The sequence below is a fragment of the Gorilla gorilla genome, chromosome 18 (genome assembly GCF_029281585.2).
Source record: "Gorilla gorilla gorilla isolate KB3781 chromosome 18, NHGRI_mGorGor1-v2.1_pri, whole genome shotgun sequence".
In the NCBI taxonomy this organism is placed as follows: Eukaryota; Metazoa; Chordata; class Mammalia; order Primates; family Hominidae; genus Gorilla; species Gorilla gorilla.
In genome coordinates, this window is record NC_073242.2 from 100387229 (window position 1) to 100409956 (window position 22728).

A 22728-nucleotide genomic window follows, 5' to 3' on the forward strand; every position below is an offset into this window, starting at 1 on the left:
CTGGCAATTTTTTCTTAGGGACCCCCTTTTGTTCTCAGCCTGAGATGTCACAGATTTCCTTCAGGTCAGTATCAGGCATCCCAAATCTGTGCCTAGTTCTGTATGCTTAGATCCTGCTCCTTCCTGAGCACTCCCTGGTTGAGACCCCTGCACACTAATTTCTCTGCCCAGCCACTGTCACTGTCTTTCACTCACCTACTTGGACCAGTCTGTACCCTGTCTGGAGACTGGTTATAGCTTCACCCTCAGGACTCGTGGCTGCCCACACCAGCTGGTCACAACCTTCAGCCAGGATCACCACTCTGGGGGCTCCTCTAGCCACTCTGCCCTTCCAGTGCCACAGGGAGCAGGGAGGTGACTGCTGTGCTTGGCAGGCTGATAAACTACTGGCACTTGCCTGCGAGGATAGGCTCATGCCGAAGCATCTCCTTGACGGTTGCCAAGGGCATGCTCCTGATTGGACACACGGGCTCACTGGCTTTGTGGCTTCCTGGGAACACATCTTTAATAGTAGCCTATTTGGCACCATCCTGGGCCCTGCAGGGGGCAGTGGAAGGAGCAAGGGCTGTGGCCAGACCCAACTGGGTGAGGACCTGGATCTGCATCTTCATATCTCTGAACCTCACAGGGTGAGAGGATTATGTATGACACAGGCACAGCACTTCACATACAATCAACATACAACAAACGTTGGTCCCTTTCCTCCTGCCTTCTGCCCCACCACAAAATCCCAACATGATCAGGCTAATTTCCTGGAAAGGGAATGCACCAGGCTGCCCTCTGCTTCTGTCTCCTGGCAAGGAGCAAGTGAGGCTGTTACCTGCTTGTTTGCTGCTTGAGATTTCTTCATGGGGGGTTCCTCCTTAATGGGTCCCTGCTTTCCTTTTTTGACCCTCCGTTTCAGCTCGTCCTCTTCCTTTTGTCGCTCCAGCTCCTGCTGTAGCTTCTTTTCTTGCATTTCCTTTGCCAGCCTCTCCTGCTCCCTTCATCAAACCAGGCAGAGAAAAAACAGTTCAGGGGCCCCCATACCTCACCCCTCTGCTGCCTGGGATTTCCAGGTGGAGGGACATTGGGCAGAGCTTTCTTAGGCATAAAAAGAAAGAACAAAGTAAGCTGGATATGTGGAAGGAAAGGAGAAAGGAAGAGAAGGAAAGAAAGAAAAAATGACTCCCATCTATGTTTGAATGGTCATTCATCAAGACTCTGATTTATTGAAACTCAACTAGGAGGAATTCTCCATTAATCTGTATTTTGAGTCCAATCTCCTCTCATGGGAGAGTGAGAAAAAGGCTGAAAATAAGCTTGATATTAGCACTTAAAAAAAGCAACTTTCAAAGATTGTTCTGGTATTAATGCAGATGAGGCCCGCCTCCCATAGCTGAGCATGTTTGCTGTTCAGAAAATAAGAATTTTTTTTTTTTTGACAGAGTCTCGCTCTGTCACCCAGGCTGGAGTGCAGTAGTGTGATCAGCTCACTGCAACCTCCACCTCCCGGGTTCAAGCGATTCTCCTGCCTAAGCCTCCTGAGTAGCTAGGATTACAGGTGTGCATCAACATGCCCACCTAACTTGTATTTTTAGTAGAGACGGGGTTTCGCCATGTTGGCCAGGCTGGTCTCGAACTCATGACCTCAGGTGATCCTCCTACCTTGACCTCCCAAGGTGCTAGGATTACAGGCATGAGCCACTGCGCCCAGCCAGAAACGGTATTTTCAAAGCAGTTTCTATGGTGGCTAGTTCAGAGCCATGGTGCTCAGTCTGAAAGCCGTGTTCCCCTCCTCCACCCTCTCTTTCCCTTTCCGCTGTCATTCAACTGCTCCTGCCCCTGCTGCTGACAGCAGAGAGTGGACCAAAGCCAAGCACCAAGCACAAACAAGTGAGGGAATGGTACTTCTGAAAATAGTTAACCCAGCTATTTTCATCCAGGAATTCCTAATTGTTTCCGGTTGCCATGGCTCTCTGCCCACTGAAGCAAACTCATTTACTTCATGGTGTGTGTGTGTGTGTGTGTGTGTGTGTGTGTGTGTGTGTGTGGTGTGACACAAACAAGTTGTTGCTGCACTTTGAGAATCAAATTTGCATTTTCCAAGTCCACCATGAGATGAATGCCTGAAAGCAACAGCCCTGGTGAAAAACGAGTTTCCTCTAAAATCTCAAAGCAAGGCTTTCTGTAACTCTGGAGGACTGGGCATTTCTATAGTGGACCATGCCACAGAAAGATCACGGCACACCCGGCTGGGCGCTGTGGCTCACGCCTGTAATCTCAGCACACTGGGAGGCTGAGGCAGGCAGATCACTTGATCCTAGGAGTTCAGTTTGAGACCAGCCTGGCCAACATGATGAAAACCCGTCTCTACTAAAAATACAAAAAAATTGGCCAGGCATGGTGGTACGTGCCTGTAATCCTAGCTACTTGGGAGAGTGAGGCAGGAGAATTGCTTGAACCCAGGAGGTGGAGGTTGCAGTGAACTGAGATTGTGCCACTCAAGGCGTGATGGAGGAACTCCAGCCTGGATGACAGAGCAAGAGTCTGTCTCAAAAAAAAAAAAAAAAAAAAAAAAAAAAGATTAGGACATACTGTAGCAGCAGGGAGGGCAAAAGCTGTTTCAGGTCAGTGGGAGAAGTGTGGAGCTGGAGGAGAGAACAGGGTAAATAGTAGGTGAGTATCTAGGCTCTGTACCTCCAGCGCCTGAAATCCCAGGGAGGAGGTAGAAAATAGAACCACTGCCCCCCACCCCATCCCTGCAATCTTTGAAGATCTGAGGGAAGAAAGGACACATGTCCCACTGTTCCTGTCCCTCTGAGATAGCCCAAGGTGGCAGTCCTAAGTATCCTGGGCACTAGGAGGCATGGGGGGATCGAGTAGTTTCTGTGTGGTTCCCAGTGAGGGGCAGAGAAAGTGGCTGAGGGTGTTGGCTTGTGAGCCTGCTCACAGTCCCAGGATTGAGGATCTGCCCAGGCTGAGGATCCCATGGCAGCTAGACCTCAGGGGATGGGCAGCACCGCCCAAGGCCAAGAAGGGGACCCAGGCAGGGGGAGGAAGGGCTGAGATTTGGGGAGCAGTCACTATGCCCAGGTCAAGAGAGTGGACCCTGGATCACCAGCTGTGGACATTGAAGCACCGAGGCAGTGAGCACAGAGGCTGATAAGCCACACGCAGGGGTGCTGGTCAGGGGGGGCCAGCAGGGGCCCCAGGGCAGCACAGAGGCCAGTGGCCCCTCTCCCAGGGCTACTCATGACATTACAGCCTGGTCCCAAATGCCCGCCAGTGAGAAGTAAGGAGAGTGGGAGAAACCCTGAATGGTGCAGCAGCCAGCACCCTCGATGGGCGGGATGTATCTTTCTGCTCCTTGCAGGTCACCTTCCAGGGCCTTCTGCAGCTCCTGCTGCCTGCCTGGAAGATGGCTTGGGCTCACACCCCGGTCCTGGTCACTCTGTGGGGACGGTCCCAGGAGAATGGCTTCTGCTCTGGCCAGCCCTTGGCCCTGACCTCTTCTTCCGCTCGCGGAGCGCCTGCTGAATCCCCCGATCGAATGTGAGTTTCTCCTCCTCGGTCAGGGCATCATATTCTTCCTCATCCATGTTTTGGAGACGCTCCTTCTCTTTCTCAAGAGCTTCCTTGTGCTTGCGTTCTGTGAGGGGGACAGAGACGGGAAGGTGAGGAAAAGTCCTTCCCAGTCTCACTAGCAGCCTAAGCAGGCGGAGGAGGGTCTTAGTGTGGGGCAGCTGGTGCGGCGCCTGGTCTGCCTCATCCCTGGTTGCAGGGGTGGGGGGGTCCCTTCATCCATGCACTTCCACATTTGGGCTCTGTCTGCAGGTGGCTGAACAGTGGCCCCCAAAGATGCCCATATCAGATTACTCAGAACCTGTGACTGTGTTGTCATCCATAGCAGAGGGACTCTGCAGATGTGATTAAATTTAAGGATCTTGAGGTGGGCAGATTATTTTGGGGGGCCCAGTCTAATTATAAGGGTCCTTTCGAGGGAGGCAGGAGAGTCAGTCAGAGATGGTGATGATGTGATAGTAGGAGCAGGGGTCAGAGGGCTGCAAGGAAGGGGCCAGGAGCCAAGGAGTGCAGAAGGCCTCTAGAAGCCAGAAAAGACAAGAAAAAGGGGCTACCTAACAGCCAAAAAAGGAACGTGGCCCTGCTGAGAAAAGTCCGGAGCAATGACCAGGCATCCCTCAGCAGTCATCAAGCCTCCAGCTGCCTCGTTTTCCAGAAAGTTCATTTCTCGATAATGATCCACTTCAAAATAATTACCACTTCTCATTTTCCCCGTTATCTTTGGAATGAAATTTCTCCTGGTTAAATTGTGGGCTCTTCTCCCCTAAATCATCTGCATTTGAAATGTCCTAAGGTAGCATACCGTCATACTACTATTACATTAAAATCTCATGTTTGTTAACATGTATGAACATGCCAGGCACTAGGGAAGGCACTTTACATGATCGCTTATTTAATCTCCACAACAGCCCTACGAGGGAGGAGTTATCATTCTTATCTGTGATTATCCCTTAATAAGTGGCAGGGAAAGATGTTAGGACTTCTGACCCCGGAAGTGTAAGACAATACATTTCTATGTTGTGTTAAGTAACCAAGTTTGTGGTTGCTATGGTGTAAACGTTTGTGTCGCCTCGAAATTCCTACGTTGAAACTGAATTCCCCAAGGGGATGGTATTAAGAAGGGCCTTAGGGAGGTGACTAGGTCACAAGGATAGAGTCCTCATGGCTGGGATTAGTGTCCTTATAAGAGGCCTGAGGGAGCTTGTTTCAGGACTTAGTGAGAAGATGCTTTCTGTGACCAGAAGGTGACACTGTTTCTGTTGACACCTTGATCTTGGACTTGCCAGCCTCCAGAACTGTGAGAAATAAATGTCTGTTGTTGATAAGCAACCCAATCTATGGAATTTTGTTATGGCAGTCTGAAAAGACTAAGACAGTGGTCATTTGTCACAGCAATGACAGAAGACTCATATACCACCCACTGACTTGACTCATTATGAGCATATGCCACTAACGGGTTCATGGTGACAGGGCCATTTGCACACCAAGGGAAATTCCCTGCCCTGCCCTACGGATTCCAGGTCTACGCATGTGATTCACACTTAGGACAAAGGCACCAGCTCCTTCCTCACACCTCCCTAGCTCAGCATTCTCACCGTCATCCTTGCAAGTTTGAGCTGTGGACTCAGACACCTGCATTTGAGCTCCTTCCCGGCCACTTATCAAGAGATAATCACAGATAAGAATAATAACATACGGCCGTTGTAGAGATTAAATAAGCGATCATGTAAAGTGCTTTCCCCAGTGCCTGGCATGTTCATAGATGTTCGGTAAACATGAGATTTTAGTGTAATAATAGTGTGACCGTATACCATCTTAGGACATTTCAATTTAGATGATTTAGGGGAGAAGAGCCCACAGTTTAACTGGGAGAAGTTTCATTCTGAAGATAAGCGGGAAAAGGAGAAGTGGTAATTATTTTCAAGTGGATCAGTATGGAGAAATGAGCTTTCTGGAAAATTAGGCAGCTGGAGGCTGGATGACTGCTGAGGGATGCCTGGTCACTGCTCCAGATTTTCCTCAGGATGAGACTATAAAGAAGCTGACTTTGAGTTCTGTTCAAGGACTTAGACAGCCCAGTGTTTGTAAGTATTTCCTTAATTGGAAAAGCATTATGATTTGAGTAGATAGTGTTAGAAGGGAGCGGTAAGCCGGAGTGAGGAAGGGCAGTCGTGTGGCTGGAGCCGAAGCTCCTGGGAGGTGGGGCTCTGACTCCCGTGGACAGCGCCACCAGCCTCTGTCCTTCAACCCCTGCCCTGGGGGGCCAAGATTTGCTGGGGCTGCTTCTGACTACATTGGGAACTTAAGCTAACATTACTTGTGTGTGTGTGTACCTATCTTTCAATCAAACCTTTCAGTTATTACAATTTTTCTCAGGCCATTGGTATAAGGATAGGAAAAGCAAAGGGTTTAGAATTACACGCACCCGGTTCTCTTACTAATTGGCAATGTGATTTGGCACAAGACTTTTGCTATCTCTGAGCTACATTCTCCTTTAGTGTAAAATGGGGACAAGATTCACAGGGTAATTGTGAGGATTAAATGTCCCAAAGTATACAAAATGTCTGCTACGGTGCCTGGTGTGCAGCAGGCTAAGGTGTAAATGTTTTGGAAAATGTATTAGCACCGTGAGTTTTATGAGAAATGCACAGTTGTCTTAAACAAAACCAACAAGGAAATCAGTTGCCTGAGTCAGGATGGGACCCATAATGGCTGTAATTGCAGAAAGGATGGAGGGGTACAGTGTGATGGGAGGGAAGCAGGAATGCACCTGCTGTCAGCAGAGCGTTCATCATAGAACTTCCCAGCCGGCCACTCGCGTCCCAGTTCCCTCCTAGCAAAGCAGAAATACAACTCCTGGCCACCTTACAGGGCAGAAGTGAGGCGCCAACGGAATAGCAAATGTCAAAGTTTCACTTAAGCCCAGTGGAAAGGTAGGAGGCCTTGCCTTCTTGCTCCTTTTTGGCTTTCTCCTGGGCCGTCATGGCTGCGTAATCCTGGGCCATGTTGAGAATGTATATATGCTCCCGGCTGCCAATGGCCTTCAGCAGGCAGAGGAGGGCGGCTGCAGCATTCCGAGCAAAGAGAGTGTCGAGGCCATCAAACACCACTCCTCGGTAGCAGTCACTCAGCTGAAACCAGAGAGAGCAAAGACAGTTACTATGGCCACAACCTCATTTGTTCTGTTTACGCTTTTACTGGGGCTGCAAAGGGTTCTGCAGACCTACTGGGCCCCGATGCAAACACCATGCCTTTCTGCTTGCTAAATCCAAGGTGCTGTCATAAAATAAAAGAAAAGAATAAAAATGTTTAATCAGCCAGTCTTTTTTTTTTTTTTTTTTTTTTTGAGACAGTCTCCCTCGGTCACTCCAGCGCCCAGGCTGGAGTGCAGTGGTGCAATCTCGGCTCACTGAAACCTCTGTCTCCTGGGTTCAGGTGATTCTCCTGCCTCAGCCTCCCAAGTAGCTGGGATTACAGGTGCCCACCACCAGGCCCGGCTAATTTTTGTATTTTTAGTAGAGACAGGGTTTCACCATGTTGACCAGATTAGTCTCGAACTCCTGACCTCAGGTGATCCACCTGCCTCGGCCTCCCAAAGTGCTGGAATTACAGGCACGAGCTACTGCGCCCAGCCAGATGGTCTTTATTACAATAATAAGGGTTTATTCTGTCTGTAGAAATAAATGAACAAACAAAAATGTTAAAGGGCCGATCTCGGAAGATCCATGAGGTACACAAAAATGAGATGGAAAGGGAAAGATGCTCCCAAGCACAGAGTCACAGGCAGCAGGGGCAGCAGCTGGGCCTTTTGTATTTTTCTTATTAGTCTTACTGCCTTGGAGCGTAATGATTTTGGTAACAGTAACCATTGAAGAACAGCCTCTGCCTTACTCAGTGTTACTCAAAGTGTAGCCCATAGACTGGCCACCAGTGAATGAGCGTCAGGTTTTTGATGAGACAAGAAGCTTGTGTCAGAATGTAAATGACCTGTATCACTAAACACACTATTTGGTTCAGCTGGCAGCTGAACAGGTACCGTGGCCACATCATTCCTTCTTTGCAGCTAAACTTTGTAGCAAGACTTTGTTGATGAAAGAAGCCCTGTAAGCTCCATATGTCATCAGAGACCAGCACTTTGAGTAGCACAGCTCCACTGGCTTACTTCGGGGCCTTACCAGTGTTTCTCAGCTTTTACTCTGGGTATCTAAAACATTGGCACACTTATGGGAACACCTTGTTCAAATCAGTTGAAAGTGATGTACCTTTAATGTAGTAGCAGTGCAAATCTTAACATAAAAACTTTCTTGTGATGATATTCCTCCTCTTCTGGGAAGGTCAAGTTAATTTTGTTGTATTTAAATCTGCAATTAATATTGTGGCCCTAGTTGAAAACACAAAGCAAACACCCAGCTCCAGGACCTGGTAAGCAATGTAGCTGTGTCTGCAAACCATGAGCAGAAACAGGCTTAAGTGATACCCTCCTCAATCCTGCTGATCTTATTTTCTTGTCTTTAACTGTAGAATTCTTATGGAAAAAAAAATTAAAAATTAGAAAGAGTGTTACTGTTTTTCTGACTTTAAAAGCAATATGTCATTGTAAAATAATTCAGAAATGTATAAAGAAGACTAAAATTCTATAATCCTGCTACCCAAAGATAACAATGGTTAACATGTATTTTAAAAGTTTTTACTACGTGTGTAGTATACATTTCTAAATATTTATATAGAATGTTATTATGTTTTAACCAGTATTTCCTAGTTACTTCTTTTTCACTTAATAACATTGAAAATGTGTTTTTGAAGCAATTAACATAGCTCCGAATTCTAACTTTTAGAATGGCTCCACATTGTAATTTTTAACACATCACTCTCTTTCTGGTCATTAAAAAAACTTTTGTGTAGTCTTCTGCTCTCTGGTCCTTTAACAAGGTGAATGGCTTCAGGCTGTAGACTGGGCCAAGGTCAGGGGTTGACAAGAGCTGTCAAAAAGACGAGCAAATGACTGCCTTCTGGGCTGCCGAGCTGCCGTGGGTGGCTGATGGCCCAGAACCTCTGTCCAGGGTGTGGGGATGGTGTGTGAATGCCAAGCCCTGCAGCTCTGTGCAGGTGGCATGGACCCACCTGTATCCGCTCTGCCAGGATCTGCACGAGAAGTTCATCTGGGAGCACACAGCTCATCAGCCCGGTCTCGCCTCCGACACTAGGACTAACACTGAGCTGGCGGTGGATGGGCCCCAGGGGGAGAGGGCTGGAGGAAATCTGTTGAGTAGGAGAAGGATCAGGAGTCAGAATCTGGCCTTGTATCTCAACAACTCCTACACTTACCAGCCACAGGACCTTGGGAAGATCACATAATCTGTCATTTCCTCATCTGTACAATGGGAATTACATTATAAAATGGAAGGATCCTGTCTTCCTTAAAGAACCACTGTAAGTTTCAAGTGGGAATAGCATGGAAGGTACGTTGTTTGTGTACTGAACTGCACGCAGCTTTTCATTCATTCGATAATTATTCACTGAGCACCTATCTTGTGCCAGGCATGCTTAGGTACTAGGGATATAACAATAAACAATGGTGCTGCCCCCAGGCATTCCAATGCAATCCACCATTGCATTCCAATGGAAGAGAGAGAAAAGGCCACCTTCCTTCACAAATCAATACAATTTCAGAAAATGATGAGTGCTAGGAAGGAAATAACCAGGTAAGGGAATAAGGAACCATAACAGGGTTGGGGAAAGACTATGTAGAGAGGATGCTCATGTTACCTGGGTTACGTGAAAGAATGAGACAAGATCTTGGGAGCAGAGCCTTTCTGGGAGTGGACAGCAAGCTCTTTCAACGCAAGTGTGCTCGGGGAATCTGGGGGGCACATGGAGCCCAGTGGGGCTGGAACTGAGTGAGCAATGGGGAAGACAGTCAGGCTGAAGGTTAAAGACACCATACCGCCAGGACCAGAATACGCAGGGCCTTGTAGGCCATGGTCAGCAATTTGTATTTTATTCCAAGTATTATGGGAAGTTGGTGTGTTTCAGCAGACAAATAATCTGATTTATATTTATTTTATTATATTTTTGAGATGGAGTCTCACTCTGTCGCCCAGGCTGGAGTGCAATGGTGCCATCTTGGCTCACTGCAACCTCCGCCTCTCGGGTTTAAGTGATTCTCCTGCCTCAGTCTCCCGAGTAGCTGGAATTACAGGTGTGCACCACCATGCCTTGCTAATTTTTGTATTTTTAGTAGAGACAGGGTTTCGCCATGTTGGCTAGGCTGGTCTCGAACTCCTGACCTCAGGTGATCTGCCTGCCTCGGCCTCCCAAAGTGCTGGGATTAAAGGCATGAGCCATTGCACCCAACCTGATTTTTATTTTTAAAAGACCACCCTACCCGTCACATGAGGTGACATGACTGGAAACAGGAAGATATCACTGTGGTCAGGGCAGGAGATGATGGCAACAGGGATGAGGATGGTGGTGGTGACTGAGACGAAAATGGTGGTGGCGAGAAGTGGCTCATACAGGATATGTTTTGGAAGTAGGGCCAGTAGGACTTCGGATGGAACATAAAGAAAGAGTCACCAAAACATGATTCTTTGAGTTTTGACCTTAGCAACCTGGAAAATGGTGAAATTATTTACTAAGAAAGGAAAGACTGGGAGAAGAACAATTTTTGGGGAGCAGTGGAAGCAAGAATCACTTTTTGGATATAAACATTTTGAGATGCCTCTAAGCCCTTCGAGAGAGATTGAAAGGATACATGAACCTGCACTCGGGAAGAAATTAGAGCTGGCAATAGAATTTCGAGAGTCATAAGCATGTTAAAGGTATTTAAATATTTAAGTAATGCAACTGAGTGAGATCGCCTGCAAAGACAATGTAGGAAACAAAAAGGAGAGTAGTAGAAGACTTTGTCCCAGGCTACTCCAATGACTAGGAATTTGGAGATTGAGAAGCGGGGGAAGTAGAGGAAGGAGTTGCTAATGAGGTAGAAGGGAAGGTGGAGGAGTGTGGTGTCTGAAAGCCACACGAAGAAAGCGTTTCCAAGAGGAGGGGGTGATCAGCTGCCAAGAAGTCATGTGAGATGAAGACAGAAAACTGACCTCTGTATTTGTCCAGGTGAAGACTGCGAAGGACCTTGAGAAGAGCAGCCGTGGAATGGTGGGGACAAAGGCCCCACTGGAAGCAGTGAAACAGAGGACGGGGGTGGGTGTGAGGACGAGGAGGCAGGCAATGCAGCAATTCTTTGGAGGAACAGCAGAGGAGGGGAGCTGAGAGAGGAGGTAATAGGCGGAGGGGGATGTGGGATCACGGGAAAGCATTTTTAATGATGGGAATAATAATACAGCATGCATAGATGCTGACAGAAGTAGAGTAGGGGGAAAATGGGAGAGAAGGGACAACTGCAGGAATTTAGCCATTGGATAAGAGAAGGGGTGGGGCCGGGTGCCCATGTGCAGGGATCAGCCCTGGGTGAAGGCAGGGCAGACACTCAGCTGTCGAGAAGGCACAGCCCTGTGTGTAGATGGAGGCTGCTGGAAGACTTGGTGGCTGGAAGATGAGCTCATTGTCTTCTGATTGCTGCAGCTTTCTTGGTGAAATCAGAGTAGAGATCATCGGCTGAGAATGAGGAAGAGGAAAATATTTTGGAGGCTAGGAGAGTGATGAGAGCAATAAAGCAGTCATCTTGAATAGATGCAGAGCTGAGCCAGACCAAAGGGCCCATTGGAGACCTGTGGTCTTAAATTTAAATTAAGATCCTTCAGGAGAGGTGAGAGACTTCCCCAGCTATGCTCAGCTGGTCTGCATGGAGTAGGTGGAGGATTAGGTTTGCCAGGGTTGAAGCTTTGCTTGAGAGTGTGGTGAAGGGCAAGTTGCAAGGGGGTGCTATGGTGGCAGAACATGGCATCCAGACTGGATAGGGAGGGCACAAGGTGGGTGCTAGGTAGTGAGGATGAGGACTGGAGGTTTCGATGGGGCCAGGTGCTTACCAGAGTTAGTCATCTGTAAAGTGAGAAGATGGCTGTGGGAAAGCAGGATTGTGATAGAGAGATCTTGGAGTTTATGGGTAGTGATGAACAATGTCTAGGATGTGGTCAGGGAGGTGAGTAGCTGAGGAGGCCATGAAATTGAGAAGCAAGAGTGTTGGATTAAATATCATTCAAAAGATCAGGATTGTGATTTTTGTACATTGATTTTGTATCCTGAGACTTCGCTGAAGTTGCTTATCAGCTTAAGGAGATTTTGGGCTGAGACAGTGGGGTTTTCTAGATATACAATCATGTCGTCTACAAACAGGGACAATTTGACTTCCTCTTTTCCCAATTGAATACCCTTTATTTCCTTCTCCTGCCTAACTGCCCTGGCCAGAACTTCCAACACTATGTTGAATAGGAGTGGTGAGAGAGGGCATCCCTGTCTTGTGCCAGTTTTCAAAGGGAATGCTTCCAGTTTTTGCCCATTCAGTATGATATTGGCTGTGGGTTTGTCATAGATAGCTCTTATTATTTTGAGATACGTCCCATCAATACCTAATTTATTGAGAGTTTTTAGCATGAAGGGTTGTTGAATTTTGTCAAAGGCCTTTTCTGCATCTATTGAGATAATCATGTGGTTTTTGTCTTTGGTTCTGTTTATATGCTGGATTACATTTACTGATTTGTGTATATTGAACCAGCCTTGCATCCCAGGGATGAAGCCCACTTGATCATGGTGGAAAAGCTTTTTGATGTGCTGCTGGATTCAGTTTGCCAGTATTTTATTGAGGATTTTTGCATCAATGTTCATCAAGGATATTGGTCTAAAAGTCTCTTTTTTGGTTGTGTCTCTGCCCGGCTTTGGTATCAGGATGATGCTGGCCTCATAAAATGAGTTAGGGAGGATTCCCTCTTTTTCTATTGATTGGAATAGTTTCAGAAGGAATGGTACCAGTTCCTCCTTGTACCTCTGGTAGCATTCTTATACACCAATAACAGACAAACAGAGAGCCAAACCATGAGTGAACTCCCATTCACAATTGCTTCAAAGAGAATAAAATACCTAGGAATCCACCTTACAAGGGACATGAAGGACCTCTTCAAGGAGAACTACAAACCACTGCTCAATGAAATTAAAGAGGATACAAACAAATGGAAGAACATTCCATGCTCATGGGTAGGAAGAATCAATATCGTGAAAATGGCCATACTGCCCAAAGTAATTTATAGATTCAATGCCATCCCCATCAAGCTACCAATGACTTCCTTCACAGAATTGGAAAAAACTACTTTAAAGTTCATATGGAACCAAAAAAGAGCCCGCATCGCCAAGTCAATCCTAAGCCAAAAGAACAAAGCTGGAGGCATCATGCTACCTGACTTCAAACTATACTACAAGGCTACAGTAACCAAAACAGCATGGTACTGGTACCAAAACAGAGATATAGATCAATGGAACAGAACAGAGCCCTCAGAAATAACACCGCATATCTACAACTATCTGATCTTTGACAAACCTGAGAAAAACAAGAAATGGGGAAAGGATTCCCTATTTAATAAATGGTGCTGGGAAAACTGGCTAGCCATATGTAGAAAGCTGAAACTGGATCCCTTCCTTACACCTTATACAAAAATCAATTCAAGATGGATTAAAGACTTCAATGTTAGACCTAAAACCATAAAAACCCTAGAAAAAAACCTAGGCATTACCATTCAGGACATAGGCATGGGCAAGGACTTCATATCTAAAACACCAAAAGCAATGGCAACAAAAGCCACAATTGACAAATGGGATCTAATTAAACTAAAGAGCTTCTGCACAGCAAAAGAAACTACCATCAGAGTGAACAGGCAGCCTACAAAATGGGAGAAAATTTTTGCAACCTACTCGTCTGACAAAGGGCTAATATTCAGAATCTATAATGAACTCAAACAAATTTACAAGAAAAAAACAAACAACCCCATCAAAAAGTGGGCAAAGGACATGAACAGACACTTCTCAAAAGAAGACATTTATGCAGCCAAAAAACACATGAAAAAATGCTCACCATCACTGGCCATCAGAGAAATGCAAATCAAAACCACAATGAGATATCATCTCACACCAGTTAGAATGGCAATCATTAAAAAGTCAGGAAACAACAGGTGCTGGAGAGGATGTGGAGAAATAGGAACACTTTTACACTGTTGGTGGGACTGTAAACTAGTTCAACCATTGTGGAAGTCAGTGTGGCGATTCCTCAGGGATCTAGAACTAGAAATACCATTTGACCCAGCCATCCCATTACTGGGTATATACCCAAAGGACTATAAATCATACTGCTATAAAGACACATGCATACGTATGTTTATTGCGGCACTATTCACAATAGCAAAGACTTGGAACCAACCCAAATGTCCAACAATGATAGACTGGATTAAGAAAATGTGGCACATATACACCATGGAATACTATGCAGCCATAAAAAATGATGAGTTCATGTCCTTTGTAGGGACATGGATGAAATTGGAAATCATCATTCTCAGTAAACTATCGCAAGAACAAAAAAACAAACACCGCATATTCTCACTCATAGGTGGGAATTGAACAATGAGAACACATGGACACAGGAAGGGGAACCTCACACTCTGGAGACTGTTGTGGGGTGGGGGGAGGGGGTAGGGATAGCACTGGGAGATATACCTAATGCTAGATGACGAGTTAGTGGGTGCAGCACACCAGCATGTCACAGGTATACATATGTAACTAACCTGCACATTGTGCACATGTACCCTAAAACTTAAAGTATAATAATAAAAAAAACAAAAACAAAAACAAAAAAACCCAAAAGATCAGGATTTCTAACTGGTGCTTTCCTGGATAGAGGTGATTTATAAATAAATGAGCTTATGGGCCACATCTTCATTATATAATATACTTACACATTTTTTCCCATTTGCAACATGACTGAAATATCAGTCATTGGAAAACTCATGCTTTATGAGAGCTTCAAGAAGACCAATCGCCATCTCCCTGGGTAAGTGCTTTCACAGGGGGACACTGTTGTCCAGATCATTTGAGTCTTGTCACACTGGGGCAGTGCAGGCAGCCACATATGCGGTCTATGAGCTCTGATTTCTACTGTGATATTTAGGTTACCTTACTGAAAGGAGTTTGGAGTCAGAATTGGGGTGTTCTATTGCCTTTGAAGAATTCTAAAAAGCTTTATTTCCCTGTCCAGATGGACAGAACAAAACCAAAGGAAATAAGTCTTGATAACACCCTATATGGTAACAGAGAAATAAGTTTTAGTTCATCCATAAACGTTTGGGTAAAGAACACTATACTGGATCCTGGAAAAGAGGATGAAAAGGATAGTGCTCCAGAAGAAAATGAATCAATGGTTTCTGTTTTCACGGTGTCAGAAGAACGTAAGACTGAAGTGACAATCAGATATCACCTGGCACAAGTTCAGCCCTGTGGGCTGTTCCAACCAACCTGCAGGTCTCCTCTCCCTTGAAGACCTTTGCCTCTGCTCCATCCTCTTACCTGATCTAACATGTGGGCCTCCTCTCCTACAAGAACCTACATCATTAATTTTATTTTTTATGTACTTTTTTTGAGATGGAGTCTTACTCTGTTGCCTAGGCTGGAGTGCAGTGGTGCCATCTTGGCTCACTGCAACCTCCACCTTCTGGGTTCAAGTGATTCTTGTGCTTCAGCCTCTTGAGAAGCTGGGATTACAGGTGTGCACCACTAAGCCCAGCTAATTTTTTTATTTTTTATTTTTAATAGAGACGGGGTTTCATCACGTTGGCCAGGCTGGCCTTGAACTCCTGGCCTAAAGTGATCCACCCACCACAGCCTCCTGAAGTGCTGGGATTACAGGTGAAAGCCACTGCACCCGGCCTAAGGACCTACATCTTTATTCCACCCACCTGCTCTATCCAATACACAGGTCTCATTTCCCATGAAGACCTACAACTCTTCTCCATCCATCTGCTCTTCCCAGTGGATGGGCCTCCTCTCCTACCAGTACTTTCACTTCTGCTCCATCCACCTCCCCCACTGTCCCTATAGCACTCTCAGGCTATAACGAGATCCACCCTTAACCCTTCCTGTTTCTCCCATTCTATGTTCTCTTCTTAATTCCTTCTCTAATGAGGCTGGGCCTCCCATACTGATGGCACCCTCAGCTCTCTTGCCCCTCGTTATAAGAGCACACCCCCTCTCCTCAATGATGACATTCTTCTCTCTCCACTCCTGAATGGGAGCTGCCAGGTCCACTTAGAGAAATCTTCCCAGGTGTGGTGGTTCATGCCTGTAATCCTAGTGCTTTGGGAGGCAGAGGCAGAGCCAGGAGGATCCCTTGAGGCCAAGAGTTCAAGACCAGCCTGGGCAACACAGCGAGATCCCATCCCTACAAAAATTTAAAAAATTAGCCAGGCATGGTGGGACATACCTGTAGTCCCAGCTACTTGGGAGGCTGGGGTGGAAGGATTGCTTGAGCCCAGGAGTTCAAGGCCGCAGTGAACAAGGACTGTGCCACTGTACTCCAGCCTGGGTGACACAGTGAGACCCTGACTCTAGGGAAAAGAGACAGAGAGAGAGAGAGAGAGAGAGAGAGAGAGAAACTTCACAACTATGAAGTTATAGTTTCCAGTCTTGGTTGGGCCATGATCATTCCCAACTATTTATTCCTTGTCCATCACCAATTTCTGCTTCTATACACCATAGTGGAAGCAGTGCTCTGCCACTCCCCTCGAGCATGCTCTGCAGCCCCAGCCTCCTTGTTGCTTCCCTCAAAAGACCATGCCTCCTACATGCATTATAGCACCATTCAACAAGGCCTTCTCCAACCTCCATTCTCCACTTGGCTTCTCCCACCCTTAGCTGTGTCTGTTTTTTACCTTTACTGACCCCAAAGGAAGCCGGTTCTCTTCTCCTTTAATTGTGCTGAATTCTGCCCTTCCTACTACCTCCCAAGATCTCATTCCCTCTTGAGTGGATCGCCACATGACACTTCTCCAGGGGCTCCATTCTTTATAGACCTGCTTCTACTTCTTTTCTGAGAATGGACTCTCCTGACCTGGCTTTGCCCCTCTACTACTCTCTCATTTTTTTCCCTTCACTTTCAAACATCATAAAAGCCTACACTCACTTGATTTCACTTCTCCACCTACAACTCACTACTCACTGCACCCACTGTCTCTGGCTTCAGCAGCACCGGCCAGTTGGCTGAGACTGCTAAGTTCCTTGGCGCATTGCTCAAATGCTGCAACTTCTTTCTGACGTTTCAGGACTCCCCCTGCAGCCCTCCCACAACTTAGATTAATGGTTTCATCCTTAACTTCCTTTAGAATTTAGGTTGAGCCATAGGAAATTGCTGTTATGGAGTTCTAAAAGGATTGAATTTTGGCAATTTTCTGTGGCTCAGCCTAATTCCCTTTTCACACTTCTTTTGTAACTAATTTCACTTTATTGCAAATGTTTGCAAATGTGGTTATCTCCTTCATCAGACTCTTAGTGCAGGGATTCTGCTTTCTTTATTTGCACTTTGCCAGTGCCTACAGCATAAAAGATGCTTGCTGAGCACCAGCTGGGTGAATGCCCCTTTCAGAAGGAGGGGCGCAGGGACAGTGCTCAGGCTGGCCTGGCGAGAACACTGCAGGGATGAAGAGCACTGATCTGGCTGCAGGATGCTGGGGAGGAGGAAGATCCCAGCCCTCCTGCGGTAGAGTCCTGATTTGTACCTGTGGTGTTTCAGACTGGTGTGAGTGATGCTGCCTCTGTGACCCGGAGCCATGGCTGTCTGCCTTGCTTTTGGTGATCACCACGCTCCCACGAACACTCTTTCCAGGTTTAATTTCTGGGGCCACCAGAGTCATCTCGGAGGCTAACTTGCCCAAGGTGTCAGTGCTCAGTCGTCCTTGCCCTATGACGTTTTGACCCACAGCTGCCTCCTGGGCTATAAGGAGAGGGTGAATTTTTATTAAAAGTCACCTTAGAATCACAAAAAATGACAGTGGGGATGGCACTCTGAAGTCCGTTCTGTCCAATAGACATATAATGTGAACCACATATGTATGTAATTTAAACATTTCTAGTTGCCACATTAAAAAGGTAAAAATTAATTTTAGGGACATATTTTAACCCAATATACACAAAATGTGATCATTTTAACATGTAATGTATAAAAATTGCTACTGTGTTATTTCCAAGTCTTTTCTTTATATCACATCTTCAGGGTTCCCATGGGTGCTGTACATTCACCGCATACCTCTGTTTGGACCAGCTGGGTTCACGTGCTCAGCAGCCCCCAGGGCCAGTGGCTACTGTATGGCACAGGCAGGTTCGGGTTCACTGCCACCACTTCATTCCAGCCTACCAACTCCACAATGACAACAGATGCAGGAGAGATGTGAGGGCCTAACCCCTCCATTGCAAAGGCTCTATCCAAAGACCCCAGGGACCTCCCAACTGGGAAATTCAGCCACCTCCTACTCAGGGCTCATTCTATTTGGGCTTCCGGCAGTCTCTAATTCTGTTCATTTCTTGATTCAATGAATCCTTTATGAATCTTTATTATGTGTCAACTATGCCAGGCATTCTTCCAGGTGCTGGGACTACAGTGGGGAAAATTAACACAAGCCCCTGCCTCCAGAGCTTACATGGGGTCGGGGCAGACAATAAAGGAGGTAGATCAGTATTAGGTTAGCTAGACAAGTGGGCTGTGAGATTAGGCCAGCAGGAAGGCTCCCTGTCCAGCAGGGCTCTGAGGGACGTGAAACTCCTCCTCGCTTCTCCCTTTCCTAAGGTTCTGGGGCCCTTTCCTTGACTTCCCTGACAGTCCCTGTGACCCTGGCTCTGCTGTCTCTGCTTCCCGGCTTCCCCACGACCCCTCCTGAAATGTAGGTGTTCCCCATGGTCCTAACCTGCCTCGTCCAGCAAACATTCCTCCTGGCTCATTCTGGGCTTTTCTGGCTGCTTCATCTACCCTAGTGGTTTCATGGAGAAAGACTCTCCCAGCTGTGTCTCTAGCTTGATGTTATTTTCTCAGACCAGGAACTCAAATTCACCCTTAGGCACAGGACATAAACATGGCTCCACAGATCACTATGAAATGTAGACTATTTCACAGAAAAGGAAATAAAAAATTTAAGAGAACCAGCATTAGGGCATAGCCAGAGGTTCTCACTAAAGAGCTATTTCTCTTATCTTCCCAGCAAAGAATCTTCCATTTCCCTAAGTGTCCCACGCAGAGGTATTGAGGGGAGGGGACAACCCTGAAAGTCCCAGCCAGTTTTATCAACTAGCAGGCTGGAAGCATTCTTGGGATGACGTCATGCCATGGGCACTGACATAGGAATGCTTCCCCTCTGAGCAGGCGCTCTGCTTGGTGTTTAGTATATTTTCCCATCAAGCAGCTGCTCGCCTGCCCTGAAGGTCCTCAAATAACCTGATGGAGCCAGAATCCTCAACTTTTTGTAGGAAGGCCACACCAGACCTCCCCACTATGGGATTCCAAAACTCAATTCAGGCTAGGCACAGTGGCTCAATCTTGTAATCCCAGCACTTTGGGAGGATTGCTTGAGGCCAGGAGTTTGAGACCAGCCTGGACAACATAGCGAGACCCTAAAAATTAGCCAGGCATGGTGGTGCATGTCTGTAATCCCAGCTACTCTGGAGGCGAATGTGGGAGGATCGCTTGAGCCCAGGAGGCTGCAGTGAGCTATGATGGTGCCACTGTACTCCAGCTTGGGTGACAGAGAGATACCTTGTCTCAAAAAAAAAAAAAAAAAAAAAAAGAAAGAAAGAAAGAAAGAAAGAAAGAAAACAACCCCCCTCCCCCAAACCCAACCCAATTTATTTTCTTCTCCAGCAAACTTTTTCTTCCTCCTGTGTTCCCTATCTAGGTACATGACATCACTCTCTCCTGGTTTCTGTGGCTAGGATGCTGGGCGTGGCCATCTTGAATCCCTCTCACTCCTTCAATTCTCCACCATGCAGGTGGCTGTCAGGTTGGCCGGCCCAGGCCCATTTGTCTGCAGCTTCACTATCGCTTCCTTTACATGACAGTCAAGGGCTACCTTCCTATTGTGATTTTCTGATCATTTCTCCATAGCGTGAAACTGTCCCAATAGCTCTTTTCCTTGAACATAAAACTCAAATTCCTAATCTTGGCATTCAAGGTCAACAATGATTGGCCTCAACCTGCCTTCCCACCCCTAATTTATGACCAGTTTCCCTGCTTTTTTGGTCTGGAATGTCCTTGTCCCCATCTTTGCCTACTAATATTCTCTTGCTTCTTCAAACCCATTTCCTTGAAAACTTCCCAAATCACCCTTGTTGGAACCCATTCATCCCAAAGTCGCTCTTTCAAAGAAGCTGGTATTTCTGTTGCAAAATTATTTTCCTCTGCTCTGAGTGACCGCATGTCTGCTTCCCCCACCAGGTGTCAGACTTCCAAAGGTGTGGGCTGTGTCTTATTCATTGTCCTGGTCCCCACAGTGGCAAGAGCACGCTGGCATTAGGCAGGGCAGGAGACCCAGGAATGCTTCGTGAAGAGAATTCTCCTCTGGGCTATGAAGTTGGCAGCATGCTGTAGGGCAGACTTCAACCAGGCTGTGGGAGGAGAGCTCAGTGGGGCACAGAGAAGATGGGTGTTGCCAGTGGGGGTGTTGGTGACTTGACCACAAAAACCCAAGAGAATGGGCTCTTACCAGTCTCCTCTCCTTCCTTCATGGACTGCTCTATGGCAGCCCTGATGCAGAGCTCACGGGCCCGGATCCCTGGGATGTTGTTGCTGTTGGCCACAGCTTCCAGCACAATGGAGTCGATGCTCAGGCAGGCTGCATTGTAGTACTTGGCCACGCTAACGGCGTTGGCTGACTTTCCTATTAAAAAGACCAGGGGGTTGAATTTCATGGTGCTCATTTGCTCAATGTCCCAGAGAGAAAAGGTCTCAGGAGCAGAGGTCCCTGCAAAGTGATCTCTCTGAGTGCTCTGCCTCCTTCCCATGTGGCTGGAGGTGTTAGCAGCAAAGAGAAGGAAGACCTCAGCCTAGAGTCAGGGCTGTGGGTCTGATTCTAACCCTGCCACTGATGCGTGCGTGCTGTGGCAATCTGCATCCTCGCTGGGTTTTCCCTCAGTTTAAAAAACAGATTCTTTTTTTCTCTTTTTTTGAGATGGAGTCTCACTCTGTCACCCAGGCTGGAGTGCAGTGGCGAGATCTCAGCTCACTGTAACCTCCGCCTCCTGGTTTCAAGTGATTCTCCTGCCTCAGCCTCCCAAGTAGCTGGGATTACAGGCACCCACCACCATATCTGGTTAATTTTTTGTATTTTTAGTAGAGATGGGGTTTCACCATGTTGGCCAGGCTGGTCTCAAACTCCTAACCTCAAATGATCCACCAGCCTTGGCCTCCCAAAGTGCTGGGATTACAGGTGTCAGCCACTGCACAGGGTCTGTTTAAGAAACAGGTTCTATCAGATGATCTTTAAAATACTTTGTAGTTCCTCCTGTCTCTGATTCTAATAGGAAAACTTTTTTATTTTAAAGAATAACTTGTGTTGATTTCTTTTCTCATTTCAAGGTACTTTCATTACAAAAAAAAAAGCAGACAATTCAGATATAACAGACAAGAGAAAAGAAAAAAAATCCATCATCCACTCATTCAGGGATAGTACAGTTAGCCTATGGTCGCTAAGTACACATGTAACTGTATTTCTTATAAAAAAAAATAGGTTATGTGGTAGGCTGAATAATGGCTCCTCCAAAGATTTCCACCTGCAAATATGTTACCTTTTAGGGTAAAAGAGACTTTGCAGATGTGATTAATTTACAGATCTTGATATGGGGGGTTAGCCTGGATTATCCAACCGGGCGCAATGGGTCCCCATGAGAGGAGAGCAGGAGGGTTGGAGTCAGAGCATGTCAATCAACCATGGAAGTAGCAGGAGAGACTGGGAGATGCTATGCTGATGGCTGGGAAGGAGGAGGAAGGGGCCAGGAACCAAGGGTTGCAGGCAACATTTCTAGAAGCTAGAAGAGACAAGAAAATGGATTGTCCCCCAGATCCTCCAAGAAGGAACATAGCCATGCTCACCCATTTTAGACTTCTGTCCTCCAGACCTATGAGAGTATAAATTTGCATTATGTGAAGCCATGAAGTCTGTGGTCACTTGTTATAGTAGCAACGGGACACTAATACTAACTACACACCATGAGTATGGCACCCTTTCTCATGTAAAATGATATATCATGAACAACTTTCCATTAATTCAATACACTTGTATGACACTGTTTTTATTTTGGTAAAATATACATAACAGTTGTCACTTAAATCATTTATAAGTATATGGTTTAGTGGTTCTAAGTACATTCACACTGCTGTGCCCCCATCACCACCATCCACCTCCAGAACGTTGTCATCTTCCCGAACTGAAACTCTGTACCCATTAAACTATAACTCCCCAGTACCCACCACCCTCCCAGCCCCTTGGAAACCATCATTCTGTTTCTCTTTCTAGCTCTATGAATTTGACCAGTCTGGGTACCTCCTCTAAGTGGAGTCATACAGTGTTTGTCCTTTTGTGACTGTCCTATTTCACCTTGCATAAGGTCCTCAAGGTTCTTCCGTGTTGTAGCATGCGTCAGAATTTCCTTCCTATTTTTTTTTTTTTTTTTTTTTGAGATGGAGTCTCGCCCTGTAGCCCAGGCTGGAGTGCAATGGCACGATCTTGGCTCACTGCAACCTCCGCCTCCCGGGTTCAAATGATTCTCCTGCCTCAGCCTCCTAAGTAGCTGGGATTACAGGCGCCTGCTACCACGCCCAGCTAATTTTTGTATTTTTAGTAGAGACAGGGTTTCACCATGTTGGCCAGGCTGGTCTTGAACTCCTGACTTCATGATCTACCCACCTCAGCCTCCCAAAGTGCTGGGATTACAGGCGTGAGCCACCACACCCTGTCCATTTCCTTCCTTGTCAAGGCTGAATAGCATTGCATCATACCATATTTTGTTTTTTCCATTCAGCCACTGATGGCCATTTGGATTGTTTCCACCTTTTGGCTATTGTGATTAATGCTGCTATGAACATGGGTGTACAAGACACTGTTTTTAATGGCAATAAAATTCACCATATAAATGTACTGTGGCCTGATTAACCAGTCCCCCATATTGAATGTTGTAATTGCTCCCGAGTTTCTATTA

At 46.4% G+C, this 22728-nt stretch overlaps 1 protein-coding gene across 1 annotated transcript in view; it reads right to left on the reverse strand.

Annotated features, from left to right (window-relative positions):
- The window catches only part of HYDIN (HYDIN axonemal central pair apparatus protein), a 421455-nt gene that overhangs the window by 125545 nt on the left and 273182 nt on the right, over nt 1-22728 (reverse strand). The window contains exons 40-45 of the mRNA XM_055366388.2: nt 20238-20411; nt 17268-17482; nt 8686-8823; nt 6512-6695; nt 3490-3631; nt 821-983 (exon numbers count right to left, since the gene is read on the reverse strand). Coding sequence (XP_055222363.2) covers nt 821-983; nt 3490-3631; nt 6512-6695; nt 8686-8823; nt 17268-17482; nt 20238-20411 — 1016 coding nt within the window. The remainder of the gene's footprint in view (nt 1-820; nt 984-3489; nt 3632-6511; nt 6696-8685; nt 8824-17267; nt 17483-20237; nt 20412-22728) is intronic.